The 26,180-nt window shown below is 42.6% G+C and overlaps 1 protein-coding gene across 7 annotated transcripts in view; it reads right to left on the bottom strand.

Moving 5' to 3' along the window:
• Positions 1–26,180, bottom strand: part of ADAM23 (ADAM metallopeptidase domain 23) — a 180,085-nt gene that overhangs the window by 57,371 nt on the left and 96,534 nt on the right. For all 7 annotated transcript variants that reach the window (XR_003899754.1, XM_026647693.2, XM_026647690.2 and 4 more), the window contains exons 11-15: positions 19,880–20,046; positions 15,164–15,248; positions 14,539–14,629; positions 12,776–12,824; positions 9,725–9,824 (exon numbers count right to left, since the gene is read on the bottom strand). Coding sequence is in view for 6 of the 7 variants with exons in the window: in XM_026647693.2 (XP_026503478.1) it covers positions 9,725–9,824; positions 12,776–12,824; positions 14,539–14,629; positions 15,164–15,248; positions 19,880–20,046 (492 nt within the window). In the remaining variant the exon portion in view is untranslated. The remainder of the gene's footprint in view (positions 1–9,724; positions 9,825–12,775; positions 12,825–14,538; positions 14,630–15,163; positions 15,249–19,879; positions 20,047–26,180) is intronic.

Below are 26,180 nucleotides of genomic sequence, written 5' to 3'. Positions count from 1 at the left end.
AGATTCCCCACTCCCCCCAGGCTGGGGAGCTGCTGGGGATCTCCCGCTGCCCGCGAGAACTGGGGGGCTCCGGGGGATCCCCCCGCCCGTGGCGGCTGGGGAGCTCTGGGGGTTCCCCCGCCCGTGGCGGCTGGGGAGCTCCGGGGGATCCCCCCGCCCGTGGCGGCTGGGGAGCTCTGGGGGTTCCCCCGCCGCTGGTGGTGGTGGCCGGGGAGCTGCCGGGGGTCCCCTGCCGATGGTGGCTGGGAAGCTTCAGGGGTCCCCTGCCACCGACGGGGTCTGGGGAGCTCCGGGGGGGGGGGTTCCCCTGCTGGCGACAGCTGCTGAGGAGCTGCTGGGTATCCCCCACCACCCGCAGGGATAGGGAGTTGAGGGGGACCCCCATGCCCACGGAGACTAGGGAGCTCCGAGGCCCCTGCCACTCTGGGAGGTGCGGGTACCCCAGCTACTGCAGGCTAAAGTCATGGAGGTCTGCGGAAGTCATGGATTCTGTTACTTCCACAACCTCCGTGGAATTATAGCCTTACTTATGATATTATGAAGTCACTGTGTGTTTAAGCCTTATGATGATCTGTACTGTGTCCTTGCCTCATCCCCCGTGTGTTAAAGAGAAAGGAATGGTACCTGCATGTCTGTCTCTTAACTAGAACAACTGTTATCAGCCCTTCAGTAGAGCTTGCCCAGATATAATAGAGGAGTAACTGTATCCTAGATACGTTGGAGAAAATTGGTTTTCTCTGCAGAGTGCTATGGTTTGGAGCAGTGGAATTTCTCCAGCATGGTAAACAAAGAAACCAGGTTCTAGTACTAGCATTTAATAACACAGAAACATAGGGCCTCACAGAAACTAAAAACGCTTGGGGTAGGAAAGAAGAAAAGGACATGCTTTCATAGGAAAGGGGACCTTTTTGACTGTGGGACCAGCCCAGGCTGAAGGAAGCTGGCTACAAAGGCAGAAGAGACTGTGTTTCAAAGGAGAACCCATGTTTAGATAGGGGATCCTGGATACCTCAGAGTGGTTAGGAAACTAAGGCAAAGTTTCACATGCAGGTGTTTCTTATTTTGTCTAGATTCTTGTCTCACTTGTGCTGTTTAAGTAAAGACTAATTGTTTTTAGAAATCTCCTTTACAAAGTCTGTGTCTGTCTGCTTCAATTATCATATGTTCCTGAAGAGGTAAACTGTAACCAGAGTGCCCACAAGGCTGGCAGTCTTGGAAAGGGTGAGCATCTGCAAATGGGGAGTCTGGGGTAACCAAAACTAGTCTCAGAGCATAGGCAGTTGGACTGCAGGGTCTCAGTTTAGCCAGAAGATGGTGCTAGATGGAAGATCTGCATTCTAAGAGTGAGCCTAGAAATTCAGAACCATAGGTAGTGTCTGGACTCTTCTCAGTCTCAGGAAATCTTAAAAGCACAGATATCCAGTTATATGACCCAACACAGCAGCCTGGTGAGTATCCAGAAGGGAAAGTTTGATCAGGGTTGTGACACACCTAGACAGTATATTTGCCAATGAAGAGAAGCGTGGAAGATAGGGTTGCCAGGTGTCCGGTTTTCAACTGGACTGCCCGGTCGAAAAAGGACCCTGGCAGCTCCGGTCAGGCCATTAAAAGTCCAGTTGGCGCGGGGCTGGCAGGCTCCCCACCTGGCTCCGCGTGGCTCCCAAGAAGCGGCGACATGTCCCTCTGGATCCTATGCATAGGGACGGCCATGGGGACTCAGTACGTTGCCCCCACCCCGAGCGCCAGCTCTGCAGCTCCCATTGGCCACAGTTCTCAGCCAATGGGAGCTGCGGGGGTGGTGCCTGCAGACTGAGGCAGCATGCAGAGCCGCCTGGCCGCACCTCTGCCTAAGAGCTGAGGAACATGTTGCTGCTTGCGGGGAGCCGCCGGAGGTGAGTGCTGCCTGGAGCCCCCACCCCAAAACCCCTCCCACACCCCAATCCCCTGCCCCAGCCCCAAGCCCCCTCCCGCACCCAAACTCCCTCCTGGAACCCACACCCCAAACCCCTCCTGCACCTCAACAACCTGCCTCAGCTCGGAACCCCCTACCGTAATCTGAACCCCTCGGCCCCAGCCTGGAGCCCCCTCCTGCATCCCAAACCCCTCATTCACAGCCCCACCCCAGAGCCCACAGCCTCAGCCCTCACACCCCTCCCCGCACTCCAACCCCCTGCCCCAGCCTCACCCTGAACCCCTAATTTTTGGCACCACCCCATAGCCCACACCCCCACCCCAGAGCCCATACCCCCTCCCACACCCCAACCCCCTGCCTCAGCCCAGAGCCCCCTCACACACCCGCAGCCAACACCCTCATCCCGTCCTGCACCCCAACCCCCTGTCCCAGTCGTGAAAATGAGCGAGCACCAGAGGGTGGGGGATGAAGTGAGCGGGGGCGGAGCCTCAGAGAAGGGGCATGGCAGAGGGCAGGACCTTGGGGCTGGGGCAGGGAAGGGTGGCGGGGCAAGGGTGTTTGGTTTTGTGCAGTTAGAAAGTTGGCAACCCTAGTGAAAGATGGGGTCTATTACAGTTTATTGATTTTACTCATGAATAGGAAAATAGCAAGCAAGAAACACCCCACAAGCAAAGGATGTTCTGTGTGTGTTATTCACCAGTTAACATATGATGAGCCAAATCAATATGAATAAATATTGCTAAATAGCTATTCCCAGGATCCAGAGAAATAGTAATCTACACTGGCTATTTACTCTTCATTCTGCAAACAGAAAAAGTCCCATGATTAAAAAACAATAGAGAAATCAGCTCTTCTGTAATTATGGAAGTTATATTTTGTTTTCTGTTTCAGTGGTAAGCAACAGCAGATATTTGAGCCTGGGTTTTAATAATGTTCCCACCACACCAAATTAAAACACCATTCAGCCTCCCCTAACTGAGGATACTAGTATCCTGAGGATGGTCTTAGATTCCAATCTCCTGAGGGGCAGTTCATTCCACTACCCACTGAGCCACCACAATGGTCATTAACAGTTTTGATTTACATTTTGTGTAACTTATTTGTAAACAATTATATTTAATTGGTTCATTTGTCAGTTCCTAATTTTTCCCCATTTCCATCTTTTAAACCCCCCTTCACTGTTACATCTATTGCAACACCCACTGGTAGATGCAAGACAACAACACATCTGCAGGTTTCCTTACTGCTGAGTTCTACAAATGTCAGTGATTCAGGAGTCATATAAATCAACTTAGTCATTCAAGGTCACTTTAAAATTCCTCTTGTCCAATTTTTTATTTCTCAATGATTTTTTGTTGACCTCTAGAATATATCTCCACCCTTTGAGTGCAGTAAAGTCACTTCATTAAACCTGTACAAGACATAAATTGCCCCGCTAGCTCTCAAAACATAGTAATTTTTGTAAGCAGAAGCTATGATGATTTTTTACAGCTCTGCCATTTTATAAAGTAATTATTTTTCAAAAGCATATCCTACTTTTGACATTTTGTAATAGTTATATTATAAAAAAACATGACAATAACAAGAGATTTGACGTTAACAGGGATATATCAATCACTAGAATGCTACTGAATGTCCGAGGTACATCCAGGTACCTGTTTGCCTGTTGTTTTGCTAAATGTAACAAACACAACATGACATTTCACTGAACTCTTCTTCGGATACTTTTTTGGGGAAAAACAGATGGACAATTTTAAAATATTGCTCTGATGAAAGATTAAAACACATTTTTCTCTTTTACAGAAACTGTTTAGCTAACTGAAAGGGGCTATAGTTTCGGGCATTAGAGGCTGAATGAACACTGAACTGCCTTATACACAGTCCTTCACTAATAAAATGTAAGCATGATTTAGAATAATTTTTCTTCTCTGTAAAGATATGAAAATTAAAACATCATTTTTTCCCCAAGAAGTCATCAATATTGCTGTACTGGCAGCAAGTTCTCCTGCTCTTGCTCTGAACCTGAAAATCAGTTTTCCATTATACAATCATCTCCACAAATGTGCTTCAGCCATTCTCTGGGGAACATTTTTATTAAAGTAAGAGGGATTTTGGTCTCCATCTTCAGTCAACTGAAGATTTACTCATGTTCATCCATTAGTCAACCATAATCTTACTATGATCACAATCATCATGATGTGCTTTTTTTTGGGTCTCCACATTCATTCAATTTTACAGTCTTCTATATGCAAAGGCTACTAAAGATGTAAAATATAAAGGTTTTAGGTTGTAGTTTTTTCTGTAACTTGGGAAAGGCCAATGTCTATGCAACGATAAAATCAAATCTTTTCAATTAATTGGAGGTCAGGGAGAAGATATAGTAAAGTATACACAATGAGATAGATAGCATTTAGTCTTATTTGGGATTAAAATCTCCAAGGCTGACAACTTGGTAAAATGCCAGACCACAGTCTCAGTTAGTTTTATAAAGTAAATATGGATTGTTTTTACCCTACTTTGGGTTTAACATGGTCGTAAACTACCGTTGTCTATCAGAAATGTTTTTTAACTTTGTTGAGTTGTAAAAGGGCAACAGGAGACTGGATGGCTAAGAAGATTGATAATACAAATGGAGGTTACTTATCTGTAACTGGAACTTTGAAATGTGTGGTCCCTATCCGTATTCCACACATTGGTACGCGCGTGCTCCATGCACCCAAGACTGGAGATTTGTAGAAAGTAGTGTCTGTTGGTCTACGTATGTGAAGTTGCTCTCCTCGTGCTCCAAACCGAGGGCATAAAGGGCAGTGTGGAGCGATGCCTTCTCTTACCTGGAATCAGATGGGCTCCAACACAGAAGGAAGGAGGTCGGGTAGTGGAATACAGAGAGGGACCACACCTCTCCAAGAACCTCCAGTTACAGGTAAGTAACCTCCATTTCTTCGAGTGCTGGTCCCTACATGTATTCCACATGTGGGAGATTGGTAAGCAGTATTCAGACAGGAGGAAGGTGCGAGAATGCAGTTGGTATAGATGTCTGTAATGCTGCTGTATACAAAGCTGCATCTGCTTAAATAGTCTAGACTAGGGCATAATGTTTCATTAAAGGTGTGGATAGGGCTCCAAGTAGACGCCTTACAAACATCCAGTATTGGTACTTCTCAAAGAGATACCATTGAAGTCGTTCATGCTCTCTTGTAGAATGGGCCCTCAACCTGTCCAGGAGAGGCATATGTGCCAACAATAGAATGATGTTTCCATGTTGTGCGTTCTAGGCCTCCTCAAGAGGTATCTGGAGCTCGGCTACCACCCTCTGTAACAGTTCCTGGACCACAGGAAGTACATCAGGCTGAGAAGGGGATAATAAGGTAATTGCCTCATTGGGTATGGAGGATGACACACCTGGTAGGATTCATTTCGTCCTCAACAAACTCCGATGGAGCCGGTTGGTAACAGCTGGGAGAAGAGCGTTGGTGCGATTGTTGCACAGATCCAGGACATCTATTGTATGGATCCCATACAATACTTACTTACTGGGGCTCAGTAAGACCAATAGGAAGGTTTGACCAATTGGGGGGCCTCCAAGGGATAGGATACCAATGGTCCCCCGGGTATTTGTAATGAGGAGGAGGAGGGCAGTTCCAATACCTCCTATGGGTTCTTTCTGGTTGTGTCCCCCTCGGAGGCCAAGGAGAGGAGAGCGACTCATCTGGATGATCAGATTCATATGACGAAAAGGTAGGCTCCTGTTCTCTCAGCAGTTCCAGTGATACTGGTGGAGGACTGCTCCAACTTGTGGATGCAGTAGGGGAGAATCCTTTTTCTCAAGGTGGATTCTTCTGGTGCTGAAATGTCTCTAAGGAGGACTGGGCCTGATAGAGGAGGAGACTCTGGATACGGCAGAGCAAAAATATCCTCTGGAGAGGTAAAAGTTTCAGTCCTTCCTGGAATTTGAGGAGTCCATGAGGTGGGGGGACTGATGGATCCGGGTTGTATAATGGTCTGGTATTCAGAGGATCCTACTAGGCGTGTGCTGGAACTAGGTAATGGGGGCCATTGTGAAGCTCCCAGACGGGGCCGGGAGGTGCTGATCTTTTGGCCTATGGAACCAAAGCCAGTACAGTCAGATACTTCTTCCTTTGCGCTCCTCCTTCTTGGATGGAAGATTTATGCAGACATAATTCTTTAGGGTGAGCATTCACCCATCTTGGACTGAGGCAGGAAGAGATACTTCTTAGAGGTAGATCTGGATGAGGATCTGTCCTTACGCTTATGGTCATGTCCCCTACTCTGAAGAGAGAGTTTTTGGGCTCAACAGTTTTGGCCTCTACTCTGGAACTTGTGGTCAGGGAGCAATGCTTGCAGTCTGAGGCTGCTGTACAGGGGGTTCTCCCCAGTCTGGATCTGACTGGAGTTACATGGCATTCTCCCTGAGGTGCTTCCACAGATGAAGCTCTCATCCCTCATGGGTTTGAAGACAGAAGAAGTGGCAGATGCTGAATTTGGTGGCAATGTGAGCCTCTCCCAAGTAGTAAAGGCAGCACTGGTGTTCATCACTGATGGACAAGGAATGGGGGCAGCAGATACCTTTCTTAAATCTTGAGACTCTTAGCATAGTTTAGTTCTCCCAGCAAAGAAGGACTAACTATACTAGCTTTAAAAAAAACAACACTAAAGTCCAAACTTACTAAAAACTATTTACAAAATATATTTACAGATGTTGAAAATAGAGAAAGATCGTAGCTGACAGAGAGAATTACAACTCAGGCCATGTGGTGGTAAGAAGGAACTGGAGAGGTGTCAGTCCACACTGCCCTTTATGCCCTCGGTTTGGAGCACGAGGAGAGCAAGTGCATGGGTGCGGACCAATAGACACTACTTGCTACAAATCTCCAGTCTCAGGCACATGGAGCGCATGCATATACCCACATGTGGAATAAACAGCATTCGAAGAAGACTATAGAGCTTTATACCCCCGTGTTGCCAATTCAAACCCAATCCAGGTTGGTAGCGACCAAAAGTTGTTAATGGCCTATGTGAAGCAAGTTATTGATTTCTGTCCAGTTCATAATGCAATAATGAGCACCCTTCCCAATAGCTCCAGGCACAGAGGATTGACTGAGATGGAGCACTAACTACTCTTGTGTCTACACCTAGGTTTGTTTTACACTATTTTTGGCTTAAAAGGATAGGGCACTAATGTTAAATGAGGCTCTAAATGGGCACAACTATCTACTTATGAGGGCCTAAATTATTATCTGAGCATGAAGAATTCACTGAAGACAAGTTTTAACTTTCCCTAAAAAATGGTTACCTACCTTTTTGTAACTGTTGTTCTTCGAGCTGTGTTGCTCATGTCCATTCCATTCCAGGTGTGTGCACGTCCATGTGTACAGTCGTCGGATATTTTTGCCTTAGCGGTATCCATAGGATGAGCTGTAGCGCCCCATTGAGTGCCACACTCATGCATTGGTATATTAGGCGCTGCCGACCCTATGCCCTCTCAGTTCTTTCTTGCCGGCAACTCTGACAGAGGGGTAGGAGGGCAGGTAGTGGAATGGACATGAGCAACATATCTCGAAGAACAGTTACAAAAAGGTAGGTAATCGTTTTTTCTTCTTCGAGTGCTTACTCATGTCAATTCTATTCTAGGTGACTCACAAGCAGTATCCTCGTAGGTGGGCTCGGAGTTCATAGCCTAGCGACTTGCAGTACTGCTCTACCGAAGCCAGCATCGGGCCTGCTGGATAAGTGCATAAGGTACGTGAACGTGTGGACGGACAACCAGGTGGCTGCCCTACAAATGTCCTGGGTAGGCATGTGGGCTAGGAAAGCTGCCAAGGAATCTTGCACCCTGGTTGAATGGGAGGTTACGATCGCTGGAGGTGGCACCTTTGCCTGATCATAACAGCAGCATATGCAGGCAGTGATGCAAGAAGAAATTCTTTGAGCAGACACTGGATAGCCTTTCATCCTGTCAGCCACCATGACGAAAAATTGCATATAGGGCGGTTCCGAGGTAAGTGCCCTAATCTCGGAGACCCAGCAGGCGGATGGTATCGCAACTAGGAACGCGACCTTCCAGAACAGGAGAAGGAAAAAGCAGGAATCCAGAGGCTTGAAGGGGGGTCCCGTGAACAGTCACAGCACAAGATTCCGGTCCCATGGCAGAACGGGGACCCTGACATGCGGGTAGAGGCACTCGAGGCCCTTGAGGAACCTGGCAGTCATGTCCTGGGCAAAAACCTACCTACCCTCGAGCAGCAGACAGAAGGCCGAAATAGTGGCCAATGGACCTTGATAGTGAAAGGGACAGGCCTTGGAGTTTGAGATGCAGAAGGTAATCCAGGATCAAGCACGGTGAGGCCTGCTCGGGCCAAATACCTTTATCCTGAAGAGGGACGGGGAAGGGGGGGGACGGCCATGAACTGCAGGGTGTAGCCTGAAGATATTATGTCGAGCACCCAATGGTCTGAGGTCAGCTGCGACCAGGCCAACCAGAAGGGGCGCAGGCAGTTGAGGAAAGAGCAGGGGGGTGGATCCTGGGAAAGTGACTGGGGTGCCATCCTCAGGCGCATCCTTAAAACGTCCATTTCCGGCTTCCTTGGCCTCTGGAAGAACCAGGCTGGACAAAGGAATGGGAAGATGAAGGGTGATGCCGTTTAAATTCTTTGTCTCTGTCCTTCTTCCTGTAGGAGCTGGACCGACACCCCAGGACCTTGATGGAGGCGGAGGGGGACAGAACAGCTTTCTAGCCTGCAGAGTGGTGTGTAGACTCAGAAAAGAGCTCTGTTCCCTAAAACAGGAGGTCCTGAAGGGTAGTCTGCATCTCCTGGGACAGTCCAGAGGACTGTAATTAGGAGCTGCGCCTCATGACCAACGCAGAAGCGACTACCCTGGCCACCAAGTCCGTAGTGTCCCAGGTCATCTGGAGGGCACCTCTTTGCCCTCTTCCACCAAGGCAGCAAATTCCTGGGCTTGGTCCTGTGGGAGGCCCTCCTTGAACTTGCTGATGGAGTCCCACAGGTTGAAGTTGTACCTGCCTAGCAGGGCCTGATGGTTAGACACCCAAAATTGCAGGCTGGCTGTCGAATAAATTTTCCTGCCAAACAAGTCCACCCTCTTGGTATCTTTATTTTTCAGTGTGCCACTCACCTGGCACTGCCTGGCCCTTTCGTTGACAGTGGATATGACCAGGGATCCCGATGGATTCCATTGCCGGTGGTGGAATAGGAATAGGGCATGCCCCGCTCTGAGGCGAAGTCCCAGCCAGGACTCTAACTCCTAAACTCCTACTCTAACACTTAACGTAAAGGTCTAGCTAAGTACCTATCAACTAACAACAAAGGAGACAGAACAACGGATTGTAAGAACCGCTATCGCTCTTGCAATGTAAGACAAGGCACTCTGACCAACCATCATGGGCGGTAAGAAGAAACTGAGAGGGCATAGGGTCGGCAGCGCCTAATATACCAACTCATGAACGCGGCACTCAAGGAGGCGCTACAGCCAACCTACAGATACCGCTAAGGCAAAAATCTCCGACAACTGTGCACGCACACACACCTAGAATGGAATCGACATGAGCAAGCACTCGAAGAAGAATAATCCTTATTAATAGAAATGACTGCTGATGAGGAAGAAGATCCATAAAGCTACAACTAAAAACCAGAAAAATCTGTAATAGCCCAATGGAATTTGAATAAAGCCTCTAAGGGAAAAGAAGGTTCAGTGAAACCATTTAAACTTCACTGTAGTGTCTGATAGTCAACAGATGTCCTGGCAGTGGCTTCATCCTCTAAGTGAAATTACCTTTGTTGGCCTGTTGAAAAGACAGGCACCTCCCCCTCTGAGTAAAAATTCTTTGTATTCTGCAATGCTGCATCTTGAAAATTTTCTGGAGTGGTAAACCCTAAAATGACAAAGAATCAATTGAGTAAATACCTCACTGAACCCAGTTACTAGAGATGAAAATTATAACCCTCCTTTGAGCTGCTCTAAATGTTTTTTGCTACAAGAGAGGTATACAACAGTCAGAGCAATAACAGCAGTTCAGTGGGAGTCCTTCATGTTTTGAAAAACAAAACAAAAAAAATCAAGCATTTTAACACTGTTTTGTATTTTTTTAAAATTACATTTCTCTCTTTACTATATGAATCCATAGCAAGGATGCAACAGTGTCCCTGTAATCTAGCTATCATGTTCCTTCTCACTAATAGAATCCAATGTGGTGGTACCATCTATTTGGAGGTTGACTGATTTTTCACTTCAGCTCCTAGATGGATTGCATTCCAGATCTCTCTCATTTCTTGCTGACTGTTTAAGATAGCCTTCTCTGTTGAAGATCAGTGACCCTGGATTAATTTTTAACACAAAAAGGTATCTCCGCTCCAAAAAGCTGGTGTTCCTTTTGTCCAACACTCAACTCAAGGATCCAGGTGGAATCCTATTGGATATTTTTAGCTTCACTAACTAGGTGCTAGACAACTTCAAATTTGGGAGGAAGGATAGATGAGCCAGACAGAGCTCACATTGAAGTGACCAATGGCTGAGTAGTTAAAGCTGAAGAAACTACACTCACTCTGTAGTATAGTAGCTGTAGGATCTAGCACCTACAAGGCATGCTTAGGCTGGGGCTACGTCTTCACTACAGGGGGGGGTCGATTTAAGATACGCAAATTCAGCTACGCGAATAGCGTAGCTGAATTCGACGTATCGCAGCCGACTTACCCCGCTGTAGGGACGGTGGCAAAATCGACCTCTGCGGCTTCCTGTCGACGGGGCTTACTCCCACCTTCGCTGGTGGAGTAAGAGCGTCGATTCGGGGATCGATTGTCGCGTCCCGATGGGACGCGATAAATCGATCCCCGAGAGGTTGATTTCTACCCGCCGATTCAGGCGGGTAGTGTAGACCTAGCCTGAGACAGAAGAGTCTACCAGGATCAAAGATGAGACGTTAGGCCCCAGTTTCACAAGCAGTTGATTAGAAAAGGACAATTTAACAAAACCTGGCAGCTCCTGAGCTCCATTTTAGAAAAAAAGAATTAGGCAGGCCTGTTCCACCAAGGAGGAAACCCTGCTCAGACCCAGATATGCTTCCCTCTCAGATTTTACTAATACTCACCATCATTTAGCTAGAAATTGAAAAGAAAAAAAAACCCTCCATCTTGTGAGCAAAACCATAGGTATATTTGGTGCTGTTGCCACTATATATATATATAAAAAAAAGGTAGGATCTGGTGCCAGTGCTGACTCAAAATGAAAAAAATAACAGTACAATTTCAAGAGTCAATAACAATATTTTAGAACATCCCCAGAACAAAGGTGTGCAAAAATAATGTTTTGAGTAAGAAATCCTATGTTGTAAAGTGAATATGAAGTGACAAACTAAAAATTAAAGAAGAGTGTCCAGTTAAATTTATCTAAGATGTCTGTTACTTCAAGTGCTGGACTTCTACTGTTTGCTGCATGGATAACATGAGCCTCTAGCTAAAAGAGGGGCCAAAGCAGAGTGCACAGTTTAGGGCTCACTCTATTTAAAATAGTATGGTAAAATACAAAGGGATTATTCTTTTTTAGAAAAACCATCATGACTTGGGTTGAAAAAGTGCCAATAAAATGTCCCAAGCCAACCCTAAACTTCAGGCATTATATTCCATTGTAGACATTTACCACTGCATGCCATTTTTCACAGATGTAGTAGGTGTAAGGTGGTAACTTTCTTCGCCAGTCTGGGGAATTATCAGCCATGCCCAAATCAGTCTTTAGCCCTTACATCCTGGCTTCATTTATCCAAACAACAAACTAATCTTCCAGCTGGGGCTTTCTACCTAGCTACAACTCCCAGGACTTCCCATCTACATCTAGAGTATCCCTTCCCTAGCAACTACTGCAGGAGACTGCAGCTTCTCTCTGTAGTTAGCCCCTTTCTCTATCAACCCCCAGTTTCCTGCAGCAATTTATAGGAAACTCCTGTTCCATTTTCAGCTGCATCTGATTAGTGAACAGGGATGACTGGCCCCAGGCCGCTGGCCCTTAAAGGGACAGACCACCCTATTATAGTACAGATATTAGCAATGGCATCCTGGCAAAACTCCAGTTTGGATTATACATTCTGCTTACCTAAATTCCCACTGCAGTTTCAATTGGAAAAGTTATTTTCTTACTACTTATCCTAAACTATTGTGTAGTATTATTGTGTTCTGTTAAATACCTATTTTGTTCCATCCCAAAAGTGACTGCACTTCAGTAGTGGGTGCAGTGGTTCCTATATACAGTTTAAAATGTTTACAAAAATGTTGGCATCCTTTTGGTATGAAAGAGATATATGAAGGTAATTTTAACTACTGTCTGGAAAACTAATACAAACTGGACATACCAAAACAGTCAGTACAAATTCTCAGATTTTTTCTCTTCAGAAAGTTTGGGTTGAAGTAGCTTAGCTATGAAATCTGGTTTTGCAACATTCAGTCTTTGTTCCCTTCCATTTTGTCATTCTACACAGCAGGTGTTAGTGCTGTAATATCTGCCTGTTCTCGCATAGCTAGAGATTTGGTGTCTCTTCTCTTATAGGGAAACTGAGCAAGTGAAGTCTGAGCTGAAAGACCTATGAGCTCCCCCATGAACTCCACTCTAAAAATATAAGCTAGAATCAAAACATCCCATGTTACAAGTCAATATTATCTTCCTTAATTTTTGTATGTTTGAGTTGTTCAGCACAAATGTTTGTCCACACTGCTAATGTACTAGTTTTTCATCTAGTGCTGAAACAGGTTTATAATGCTCAACAAATAAATACTTATGTCACAATGTGCACTCTGATCTCATCCCCAAAGCCCTCAGTTACTGATTATTACAGCATACCCCGTTTCCTCCATGATGCAGCCACCCCAGGATTCTATGCAGTCACATTCTTCTCAGACAAAACCAAACATACAAAAGAAAGAAGGAAATTTGTTATAAATATACTGGCAGCAAAAATAAAATGTTTTATAAAAAGAAGGTTTTAATTAATATATATGGCGGTCAGATGGCTGTTTATCATAACAGAATCTAGCCTTAAAACTGGAATGTCCTTGTCCATATTATTTTTGTTCCATCTGCTTTGAATTATTATTAACAACATCCCAATCTATCAATCAACTTATGTTCACTGCATATAGAGCAGAAAGTGGTTGAATGAAAGGGGTTTATACTAGCTACATCATCTAAGTCAACAATGACTTATTTGTTAATTGATTAACATTACTCCTGTATTTTTAAAGTAAAAATGTCTTACAATCTGCAAGACAAGAATTATATAGTGTGGACAAGAATCTGTTAAAAAGAAATACTGTATTCTGGATACCTTTGCAAACATTCAGTATTTCTGAACACAGAATAACCACGTCATTTGGTAGAATTTGCTTCTTTTCTAGCCATATTATTTACACCTTGGTCAGTTTTCCATTGTTAGGCTATTGTATCTATCTGCTGGGTAATGCTACTAATGCTTGCATTTCTAACACCACGTTCAAAAATGATGTTGAGACTCAGTTTACTTGCTACTCTCTGCAAGATATACCTAAAACAAGGATATAATTTCTTGATTATTTTTTTTAAAGGAAAGAGTACTAACCCACCCCAACAATGAGAGGAAAGTTGCCCCTGACTAGATTCTACTGCTTTTTGAAGGATTTGATGACATCTCCACTACACAACATATATCAATAATTATCACACAACAGTACTGGAGATAGAATAGGAAATAACTGTGCTAAGTAAAAGGAAATAATGCTGTAACTCAGATACATGGTATGGTAACTGCTAATTAATCGTGACCACATAATAGTGAAAGGAATACTGCTTTGACAAATATTTTGATGAGAGAAATTTGGACAAGCATGTCTGAGATACTCAAAATTGGGGCCTCATCCTGGACTCCTTAGGTCAAATTCAGAAGTGATACATAAGGTGATGAAAGTTACTCAGAACCAAATCCAAAGCCCACTGAAGTCAATGGAAAAACTCCAAATGGAAAATGGAAGTCAATGGGCTTTGGATCAGGCTCCCCTAGAAGTACTTACACCCACTCTACTCATGTGCTATAGTGTTTAAGTTGGGCTAATTCACCTGCTGTGGAGCAGATGTAACAAAGATGCGAGTTAAACTACCATCGTCCAACATTAATTTATATTTTCTTGCACCTTCTTGGAGTTTAAGTTAGACTCCTTTGCACATAGATTCCATGTGACTTAATTACATCAATTCTATTTAAGTTATAGGTAAGGGAGTCTGAGTGCAAGAGGAGTGGTCTAAGTTAGCATAACAGGTTCTAAATTACATCACTGTACACATCAATTATGAATTTGATCCCTTGACTCAGACAAAAGTGTCACTGAAGTCACTGAGAGTGATGACTGTAAAATGAATGCAAAGCCGGGTCGTGATTTATTTAGCCTTGATTTGGATAAACTCAAGTTTTGGTTCTTATTGTAATTCTCCAGCGTATAACAAAAGCAATTGCTGTATGTTATTTATAGTTATGTTGATGTACATTTGTATGTAACCACACACTTTACAAAAAGCTTGTATGTTCGGCAAAAGAGGAAGACAGAAGAAAGTCAATGCATAATGACAGTACATACTCGGTTTTCTGGTTGCTGGCTCCCACTGTATTCCCAGGTTCTGAGCCAAACTTTGTGATAATTCCTGTGCCATAGCCAATGGGAGGGCATACTGTTTTTAGAGGGGAGGATAACAGTAAAGATAGTACACAGTTAGTTATTGCAAATTATATTGCAACACTTCATTCTGGTTTACTACTAATTCAGTACCGTATACAGTAATTTTATCAAACCCATGTGTGACTGCATGCATATACCAAAGAAACAAAGGCCAGAGAAGCTGGTACCTGCCTTTAACAAGCAGTCAATCTGGTCCATTCAGTACCTTTCACAATGAAAATACAAATTTTTCAAAGCAAACTAATTAGGATGATATACATATTGGGCCAAATTCTCCTCCCAGTTATATGCTGGTGGAACCCCACTATCGTCAATGGGGTTCCACTGGCTAACTAAGAAGAATTTATGTAGAGGGCAAAGGTTTTGGGCAGCATAGCTAGATCCATGTCATTACAATGGATTTTCAACAGCGTTGTTGCGTTTTTGGTAGTATTGTCAGAGGCTAAAACAAAGTGCCAAATATAAGGATTGGTGAATTCATAAGGAGGAAATTGTACATTTAAAACATTTTAATAGAAAGAGTTACCTCATTCACTCCAACTCCTCTGGTCACAGAACAAACCCCTCCAAAGTAACTCAAGCTGCTCCTCTTGTAGTGAAATGTCACATTCCTTAAGAACATAAATAAATTCATTAATTAAATAAATAAAATTAAATAAAATAGACATAGGATGTTGAATGGGAAATTTAATGCAGTAAACTTGAATAGGACACCCATTCAGTCATCTAAAAGATCAAATTCCCACATAACAATATATGTTGTGCGCACTGGTATTCATTTAATATCTATTCATTTAGAGACAAATTCTCAATGGTAACTGATTCACTTTTAAAATGGAACACATCAAAAGACTGAACTAGATGAAACTTGCAACAAGGAGACACTTATTTTGTAGATTTAGCCCCACCCTCAACCTGCAAACAAAAATCAGAAAGTGCAAATATATCAGATGTTCTTAAAAGAAAAAATGATGCCATTTTCATGAGAAGACAAAAACTGTGAAAATGTTCCAGTTTATTGTAAGTTGTCAAGAAGGAATTTCTGCAGTAAAATATATGTAATCAGTTTAGCACATCTCCACTGTGATGTTCTTAAACTAAAATCATGATACTAATTCATTATATTTTACCTTGACTCATTTTATTTCAACCTATTTAAAAACTGTATAGAATTCAGTACTTTTCCTGTAGATGTATTCTGCCATTTTTAATCTAGGCCTACATCCGCCTCATGTAATCAGTTTTTTGCTACATAACAAATGCTACTGTACCATGTAATGACATTCTCTAAATAGATTGTTTTTTGTAGAGTGGCTAATGCCCCATAGAAATAAACTGTATGATTTTATAAAGAATCTTACAACTATTATGGATAATAATGGATCCACACCTCCAAGGGGCCCTGAGCTTCAAAATTATTCTTCTCCTGCAGGGAAATTTCTTGCCCTGAGTTCTTGTTAAAAAAACCCCAAAACAATGACATTCCAGCCATAGAGGAGGAACTCTGAAGGCCAGGACCTTATGGCATTTGGGTTCTGAGGAACAGTGTTATGCACAGTCCTTCGCTGATGTCTCAACAGATTTCTTCTCCAAATGACTGAAAGGAAGCTAGGATGCAACAGAAAGGGCTGTGCAACCTGAAGACAGCTACCCAACTGACAGCTCTACAAACAGTGACAAGTGAAAGGGACCCAATGGCCTGGAGAACTTCACCCACACAATAATCAATTTAGATGAGGAACGAGAGAGCCTCCCCTCACCACCACCACCACATAAAGCCATAGTCTCCATTGCTGGACCTTTCCTTCTCTTCCGCACCCCTGGCATAACCACGACCCTAAGATTAGAAGGCTAGATTCTGGAGCACATTTCTATGTTTTGGAGACGATCTTGCAGCAGGCAGATTGTGGAATCTTGAGAACCTTAGTCAAAGTAAGTTACGGTTACAACAGTGGATGCTAGATGTACTAGATCTTGCTAATCCAAACAGGAATGTCAAATTTTGTAACATTAAGCATCTTTGGATTGGATTAGTACTTGGACAGGTGACCCTTTGAATATACTTCATTTTCCAGGTTTGCTGACTGTCTAATAACAATAACTACTCATAATGGATTTATTTGTAAATAAGCTTTATTTTGAATGATTTTATATACAGTACAGAACTTGATGCCTTGACTTGAAGCATAATGGTAATGCTCTACAATACTATATTAGAGACCTGGGCATGATTCATTTTCCTGTTATCTTTTCAATTGACTTCAACAGTAAAAAAAAAAAAAATCAAGCAGCCTGCTGCCACACTGCCATGAGTTGGGATCTTATCAGAAGTCACAAGCTAAGGCCAGGCCTAGTTGGTTCTTGGATAGACTTCAAAAGGAAAAATGAATCTGAAAAACACGGTATCTTCTGGGCACCAGACTGCAGCCATTATTTCATCTCCTATGGAACCTCATCCTTCAGTTCCAATTACACTGCTACCATCAGTTTTTCTATTATAGTTCACATTTAATTGTCTTTAAGGGATATTATATAAATGTAATTTGGAAGTTCAATTGCACATGAGTCAGTAAATTCAGATGAGAGTCTCACAGGCCCCTAACCCAACTCTCTTTTGTGTATAATACTTTACAATTTCAAGTATCTTTATTTCATGACCACACAGAATTAAAAGATACAATATATTAATTCAGCAAGTGACAGTATAATATTTAGAAAGGATGCAATTTCTTTTATGAGTCCATGTAAATAACATTTTGTACAATTACAAATCTTACAAAATCATTCCATGAAGATTCTGTTGTAATTCACAAATAGAAGGAGGCAGAGTTATGGAAACTGTGAAACTCTAATAGCTCTGGCTTAATGTTCTATTAAATTGTTTTTCGTATCACTGTAAATGTCGTAAGTAGGGTTGCCAACCCTCCAGGATTGTCCTGGAGTCTCCAGGAATTAAAGATTAATCTTTAATTAAAGATTATGTCATGTGATGAAACCTCCAGGAATACATCCAACCAAAATTGGCAACTCTCAAATCATTTTATAAGGAAGAGAAAAATCATTGAAGCAAAGGTGGGACATTGAACTACGATGATAAATATTACAAGAGTAATTCTATCCTTAAGATAAAACTCTTGAAACTGAGCTGCACAGCCTCTAATTATAAAAAATGCACACGAAAATGCTTCATAAATAGGAGATTGTTATGAATAATTATGTCATAGATGAAAAACAGATTAGTGTCCGCCTTGTTGCAGTGAATACAGTAAATCAACACAAAAAAACAATGGAAACCATGGTATAGAACCATATTCCACTACCAGCAAGATTTTTTTCACATGAATAAAAAAGCCACAATCCTGTAGTCCTTGCACACACAACACTCCCATTAAGGGTGGCCAGGTGCCCGGTTTTCGACCGAAAAGTCTGGTCAAAAAGGGGACATGAGTGTCCAGTCAGATCTACTGACCGGACATACAAAATCCAGTTACTGCGGGTGAGGGAGGCACTGGGTCATCATCCGCGCCAGCCCCTACTCAGCCAGGGCTGCCTCCTACCTGCGTCAGGCGGCTGCAGCTCCCAGCCCCGCAGGTTAGTCCCTCCTGACCTGGGGGGAAGGGGAAATGCAGCGAGTGATGGGGGAAGGGAGAGAGAGGAGAGGATGGGGCGGGGCCTCGAGGGGAAGGAGTGGACAGGGCAGGGCCTCGAGGGGAAGGGACAGGCAGGGGCAGGGCCTCGTGGGAAGAGGCGGGTCAGGAGAGGTTCCAGCACTCCTGCTGGACTGTCCATTTTTTAAATATTACCAAGTTGGCAACCCTAACTCCCATTTAAGTCAAAGAAGATAGGATGTACAATTGTTGCAGGACTGGACCCTAGTAGACTATCCCTCCTTGGCACAAAAATTAAGTATACAAGAGCTGTGCATAGGGAAAATCCTTAAAAGCCTTTGGTTATATCTATGTCCATACTTGCAACAAATGTAATGGTTCCACAGTCAATGTAAAACTAAAAATAAAGTGGTAAATCTGCACACCACCAACCAGACCAATTATCTTGGCTGGATGCTACGGAGATCAGTGAGTAAGGAGGAAGAATTCACACCATCCCTGCCCAGACTGTAGAGTGGCAGAAAAACCCACTGGAAGCTACTGGCTGGAATAGTTTCTGCACCCCTAGCATTTGCCTTCAACAGATGAGGATAAAATTGAGGACCTGCATACGGACAGATCCCCTACCCTGTCCCCTACAGACTGTTGTACCAGAGACCCCTTGCATAGCTAGGTTCTGAACTGCATAATGGATGTGCAACCCTATGACCCCCCCCCCCCCAAATCTCCCCCCCCCCCCCCCAGCTATGTGCAGCAAAAACATTGTAGTTTTCTTGCCAGAGGCCTCTCTGTGCCCACAGACATGTAGGTAGGATTTGCACCAATATGCATAGCTTCTCAGGCCAAATTCATTTCTGGTTTAAGCATGTGAAACTCCATGAGTTCCCATGATTGATTTCAGTGCAGCCATAGGGGTGAGTAAAATATGGCACTGGAACATTCCTGTAGAGGACACCCTCAGTTCTGCCCTCTCCTGCTACTCACTGGAAGGAGGATGGTATATTGCAGAGCTGGTTGACGTCCCAAACCCCCCAAGGGCACACTAATAGTCATGTTTACTCAATCCTGTAGCTGCACTGAGTTCAGTCATAGGAGTATAGCAGCACCATCCCGGACCCTCAAGAATGTCTTTGAGATCTGCTGGCCCCACCATGGGAACCTCTATGTAAAATAATCTAATATACAATATAAAAACTATCACATGGTCATCAATAGAAAAACATTCAGGAGACTAGCGGGCTCTGTTCCCTGATAAAAAAGCTGCATATACAAGTACTTTTTTTTAAGATAGCAAACTATAAAATCAAACATCTACTCTAATCAAAGATCTAATCAGATCTCATTAAAGATATGGCTAGAGCACACTATGGTAAATGTCTGGGCTCTATTTACAAGTGAATAATAGTTGTATAGGCTTCAAAATTTCATAATACACGTTGGTATGCCTGTAATATACCTTGTTGCACACTGTGGACAGGACTATTACTAGATTAAAATACCAGAAACTGGCAAATATAGCCAAAGGTTGGTTGATGTGCAGGCAGAGAAGAAGAGAGAGAGGTAGGTTGGCAGACAAGCATACATTCTACATGCGTAAAAACTAATGGATTAAACCATCATCTAATAGTACATACGAGAGCAGGTGTACAGCATCAGTATGTTGTTTGATGTAGTACTGTCGATATTTGGAGAAGTCATGAAGCATCTGCAGAGGGTCAGGGCGAATATTAATACGATCCCTGTCTGTCCAGGTTTCCACAGCAACCAAAACCACCCTGGTGTTCAGCTGTTCCTTGTATATCTGGGGACAGAGACAGGACAGACACAGGAGTAGAACACTGGGTCAGACATGCACAGTTAGCCAGTCAGAGTCAGCAGAAGGACAAGGAGGATAAAGAAAGAGGGAAACATGGGGAAATAGTTAGCTGATATGCCTAAAAATCTATAATCTGCTGATCTTATTTTATTAAATTTACTATTCTAGAGGACAAAATCCAGTTTCCAAATTCCAATTTTGACCTCCTATTTTTCCCCTTTACTGTTTCTCATGTCTGATCAAGTAACTGATCACTACACAGGAATATCTACATTTCCCCATACAAATTTCCTAAAGATACACTGATTGATCTCAATTACCAAGGAAGAGGTCACACCAATCCTCAATCAACCTGAAGGAAAGTAGAGCTGTTTTCTCCAAAACAGTTCTACAAAAACTTTTTAATTCACACATATACTTTGATTCTCATTTACACTAAGACCACTTCACTCCCACTTTAATTCCTCTTTACACTGCGAGAGTGGTATAAATACTATTTACACCAACTTTAAGGGCCACCTTGTCCTACCAGAGCAGGGTAAATGGGTATAAGTGTAAATGAAAATCAGGCCCTAAACATTTATTAACATAACTTTAAGATATAAGTAATCTTTGTTCACAAAGGTTTATTTCAGTGATAGAATAAATGTTCTATATAATTCAGAGTTTAATGTACTATATTTTCTATAACATATTCAAGACTTGCAAGTTTGCAAAGGACCTTATATTCCTCATTCATATTTGTTTGTCTGCAATTAGAAAGCATGGCCAAGATGACACATGAAGAGGACTCACTACCCAGATAGAATCAGCAATGTTTTAAGCAATTAATTTTTAATTCATATGGCATACAAACAGTTACTAAAGAGCATCTCCAAGAGTCACCATATTTTTTTACAAATACACTTTTTAATTTTTTTCATCAAATTATGACTAGAATGTCCAATATAATGTATAACTATCCTGCCTACTGAAATGTGATGGGTGCATCCACTGAATAAATCAACAATCACATTAGCCCTTTTATTAGAACATCAGCCAGTTTATGCCTAAAAGGAGTCAGCAGGCAACACACAGGTTGGAAAACAGGCAGTGAGCACAGGGACAGGAGAGATCAACCAGACAAGTTTAATTTCATCCAGAAAAGATTTGAAAGAAGGAATTGCATATCAAGAAAAGTCTTGTGATAATGTGTTCTTTCTAAAGGAGTCAAGTTGAGAGTACGTGTAATCCATTGTTTGTGGGAGGGTGATTTATTGATTGCCAAAAGCAATATCATGAGATTATGGAAATCCAATAAGGCCAGATGAATAAAATCTTAGTTGATGTTTGATGGCTGGGAGTTACCCTATTTCCTGAAGCAGACAGATATTGTGAGTAGGTGGAGAGGGGGCATGTAAGGACCTGATACTCTCGAAGTGCCAGTAACCAGTAACACTTCAGCAAGAAACACAGCCATGCCCCCTGGATCCATAGGGGGAATGCAAGGAGGAAACTTTCTGCTACATTTCAGGTTCCTTTTAAAATAAATGGAGACACCACGCTACAGGCCCTTCATGAAAGGAAAAGTGGACAGAGTCTGAATGTTTATGCACCCAGCAGTCGGTGTACACTCTTGCTAAAACCCACTGTGCAAATTATTCCTGCATTGATCAGTGCTAATTTGTAAGGGTGGGAGTGTGTGCATGGCCACTGGCAGCCAAAATAAGGACACAATAGCATTGTTTACTGCAGAATTTGGTCAAAATATTTCTTAAGATACATTCACTGACTTCCCAGACTCAAAAATCATTATTCTGAAATTAACTACAAGCAAAAAGGGAGAAAACCAAGAGAATTAATAAAAACAGAAAGTAATGAGAGATCAAATGAGTTCTATCAAGCACTGTAAAAATACCAAGGGGAAAAAAAGACCAGAAAATTTTAAGAAAATATAGAGTCTGTGTCTTTTTAGAACTCATCCTACTGAAAATTTATTATAGTACAATATATTTTAGACATATTTAAGCTAGTCATACCCTGCTTGCTCAATCAGAGCCCATATTGAGATGACAGGGATGTTTTGGAAGGGTTATTCATCAGCAGGAGTTCCCAGAGGCATTCTAGCTGATTTAGCTAGAATTCCTATGAAAGCTAGGGGGAGTCAATGCCAGTGCAAGGGCTGCAGCAACCTTTAGCATGATGCAGAATGAGCTTTCCCTACGTCAGCTTAATTCTACTGCCCAGTGTGGAAGAGGATGGAGGAACGCTGGTCCTAATTATCCCTGTGTTTGGGGAATCTAACAATGCCAGTAGGCGCTTAGTCCTTGACATCAGAGGATGACATTCATCTATGGTGCACAGGGCTAGCAAAACATCCTTCCTCCATATCACTTAAGACCAGTATTAGGGTTTAGCGGAGGAGTCACAGAGCAAGTGGTTACACAAGGATGTCTATGCACGCCTGCATGCTGAAAAAAGAATCTTTGTACCATCCTATACAAGCTGGCACAAATGGCTATCCTGAGGGTGGGGTGGAGTCAGGCCAAAAAAGGGGTATCTCTGTTGGCGCCAACATCCTTCACAAGTAACTCTCACGTAGGCACAGAGCTAGCTACAATGTTAACCTGGAAGGAATTCTGAGATTTTCTTGGGTTGAACTGTATTTGCCTCTGTCCTTTGTTTTCCTATCTAGTCACTAATGTATATTTAATCTTTCTGTACCCCTTGTTTGGGGATGTGTAATATAATAATGCAGAAACAGTCCCTATTTTCAAATGATTGCTCTGATAGGACTCTCTCTGAAACTATAGGCTGTTTCACATTATTACTGAAAAACATTCCAAGGCACTTCAATATTTTTATGCATTATATTTGTATTCACTTAAAAACTATGCAATGTACTTCATGACATTTTATGTACAATATATTAAATAATTAAAGAAAAAGATTAGGTGGTATTTCCTCCACGCTATACTGGACTGAACTGCACCACACAATACCACTGATTTCAGTGGAGTTTCAAGGAAAGAAGAGTCTGACTCAGAGTCTTGCTAACAATTGTATTCATAGCTTTATTTACCAACCTCAAAGAACTGAATTAACCGGTGGGAAAAATACAAGAGGAAATATAAAGTGCACAAAACAATCCTAACATATATGCCACAAGTATGATTCATCACATTTCTTTACTGTAAATAAATTATAGCTGAATGTGTTGGGATATGTATATATATATCAATCTACATTGTGATTCATATATCCAGGTAATATGTTATAGGTCATTGAGGCCTGGTATGAATGACACGTGCTTGACATGAATATGTGCATTGCAAGTTGGCAACAGAAGCAAGAACTTAAGGTCAAGGACTATTAGAACTATTTGTGCAAAAACAAATAGTGCAAAAACCTGTTCTTGTTATGTTCTGAGAAAAATACGGAAAATCAGCAGAAAAGGAAACAACACCAGCTAGACTGATATAAAATTGTATAAGAATTGGAGGAAATGGCACGCCTTGGATCATGGCAGCCCGCCCAGGATTGTCTCTTTGTAATTGTGTGGGTAGAAGGCCTAGTAAACAAAGGCAAAGAACTGATGAAGCGACGGAATGGACTATAAATGGTTGCCTATAATTTCTGCAAATTAGAGTTGTTTATTGATCCAGAGTCCCATGTGGATGTAGAAGTGGTTTTTGCTGGCTCCCCACATCTTATGATCGGAAGGAATCTCGACTGGCCATCGGGACCATTCTGACCTTTGGACTCTGGTATAGTATGTTTGGGGTGTGAATGTGTAGTGAGTAAGGTTTGTTTTGTAATCAATAAAGAGCATTTAGAGTATTATATACCACTACCGTGTCCAGTATCTGCCTGCTCCCCATCCCGTACGGAGACCTCTACTGCGGGTCTAACATGCGGTGGAGAATGCGGAGGGGGGAGAGATATTAAGGAGTGCCGGATTTCGAGACGGGTTCTTACAGTGTTGGGGGAGTCCTTATTTAAGACTAATAAAGGTGACTCCTTATTTGTGAGAAATGTGTGGGAAAAAAAACATGTGGGGAGATACCACGTGGTGTTATTGTAATAATGTTTAAAACACTGTTTAAGAAGAGAAGTAAAGGGGTGAAAGAGGCAACCCAGTGGACTAAAGTTAAAATCCCTTCTGTTAGAGAAGGAGATTATTGCATTTGGGACATGCCCTTGGATGGAAGGTGCAGTGGAACCAGATGTAATATTTGATATCTTAGAAAACATGTTTGAGAAATATGTACGACTGTACAAACCTAATGCCAGTAAAAAGCAAATAGCATAGTATCGGGCTGTTGTGGCAAGCTGTAAAAAAGGCAATTGCATGTAAGGGGGAAGTCTGTGCAGAGTTACAAACATTACAAGAGAATTTTAAAACTTGCCAGGAAAATTTGGAACGGGAAGTGAGGCAGGCACAGATAATGCAAACTCAATTAGAACAAATGGGGAAACAAAATAGGGAATTGGAGAACAGAATGATGGATTGGGAAAAGATTAAAGCAGATAAAGATAAATTAGGCCATCAAGTGATTGGAATGAAATAGTTAATTCGAGATTTGACTAAGGAAAAGGAAGAGGAGATCGCAAGCGTTTCTCACAGTTGGTGCCAGAAAACTATAGCAGCATTGAAAAAGCAAGTGAAAATACAGGAGCTGCAAGTTGCGGCTGTGTGTCAAAAAGAGATAGATTTGGATTTGGATTCCAGTGATATTTAGTATGGAGAGGATCTGCGAGGGGGTCAAGAGAAAAGGGAATTTGACCAACCTCGAGATGGGCTTTATACTGAGTTGAGGGAAGAAATAAGAAACTGTCCGGGAGAGCCTAAGCCAGAAAAGTCTGAAGCAGTGATAGAATGGAGATCAACCATTAAGGATGCAGCGGGGGAGATACAGTCAGAGGAGACACAAATAATTTGTGCAAGTTCATCAGACTTCAGTTGATGGTAAAGTCATTAGGCCCAGTGAATATGAAAAATTTAGCTACATGGCTAGTACAGTGGGCAGAATTAGGAGGAACAGAGAATTTAAATATGAGTGAATCTTATAGGTTAATCAGGGCAGCTACTACTGGAGAGATTAGACAGGAAGTAGATCAAGTGAAAAATGCTTTGGACAGGCAGCCAGAAGCACACCAACTGAGACCACGATTTATTATGCTGTTAGGAAAAGAGAGACGTCAAAGACCCATGAAGGTGTTAACCAGTGCAGATTACATGAAGCCTGGAGATTCACCAAGGGATTACCTGTTAAGGAGAATAATATTGGGATTACTGACTGGAGAAATACAACCGGTGACTAATCCCAGGGTGGAGGTCGCCAGACATGTCCGAGTCGATTCTTTGATGGCAGTTGATTTGAATCGGAGGGAATTTTGGAATTATGTGTTTGAAGGATTGGACAGAAAAGTATTAGAGATGTCTACTAATTTGGTGAACCAAGCCGCCCAGGATGAGGGGTTAACTGTTATGGATTCACTGGAGCACTGGATAGTATGCCAACAAACGATGACAGGGGGAAGCCAGATAGAAGAATTGAAACCTAGGGTACCTTTTGTTGAAGCAATGACATATTCAAATGAGAGTGCTTATAGATCAGGATACTGTGAGAGAGGAAGAGACCGCAATAGAGGACAAAACACCCCACCCCAAGGAGGTAGAGGGTGGAATAATCAAAATAAGCTCCAGAAGGGAGTAGATGTGATTTGGAATATCGCTTGGAGGTATTTGAAATTGAAGGGAGTAGATATGGATAAGTGGAATGGGAGACGTGCTGATGAATTGATCAAGAACTGCAAAGGATGGAAGAAGAAATGTTTAAGGAGCAGAGAAAGGTTGCAGCTATGCAAGCTGAGGGGGCAGAGAAACCTGCTCTATAGAGAAGCCCCGATCACAAGTTGCTCCCCAAGGGTCCTCAGGAGTGGGAGATGGTAACTAGATTAAGATGGGATTCAAATGGGAGGCCTAGGACAACTGTCGTGGGAGATAATGGACCCAAAGATGCCTTATTGGATAGTGGGGCTGGTGTAAATATTGTAAGTAGAAGTTGTGATTTGACTCGATATGTGTCAGAGATCATTACAGCAGCCTCCTTTATTGGGGAAGGAGTGACAGGAAA

Source organism: Terrapene carolina, unplaced genomic scaffold, assembly GCF_002925995.2.
Source record: "Terrapene carolina triunguis isolate 2854851 unplaced genomic scaffold, T_m_triunguis-2.0 Scaffold62, whole genome shotgun sequence".
NCBI classification, from domain to species: domain Eukaryota; kingdom Metazoa; phylum Chordata; order Testudines; family Emydidae; genus Terrapene; species Terrapene triunguis.
The sequence above is the reverse complement of the archived record's forward strand: the minus strand, read 5'-3'. Positions and strand labels throughout refer to the sequence as shown.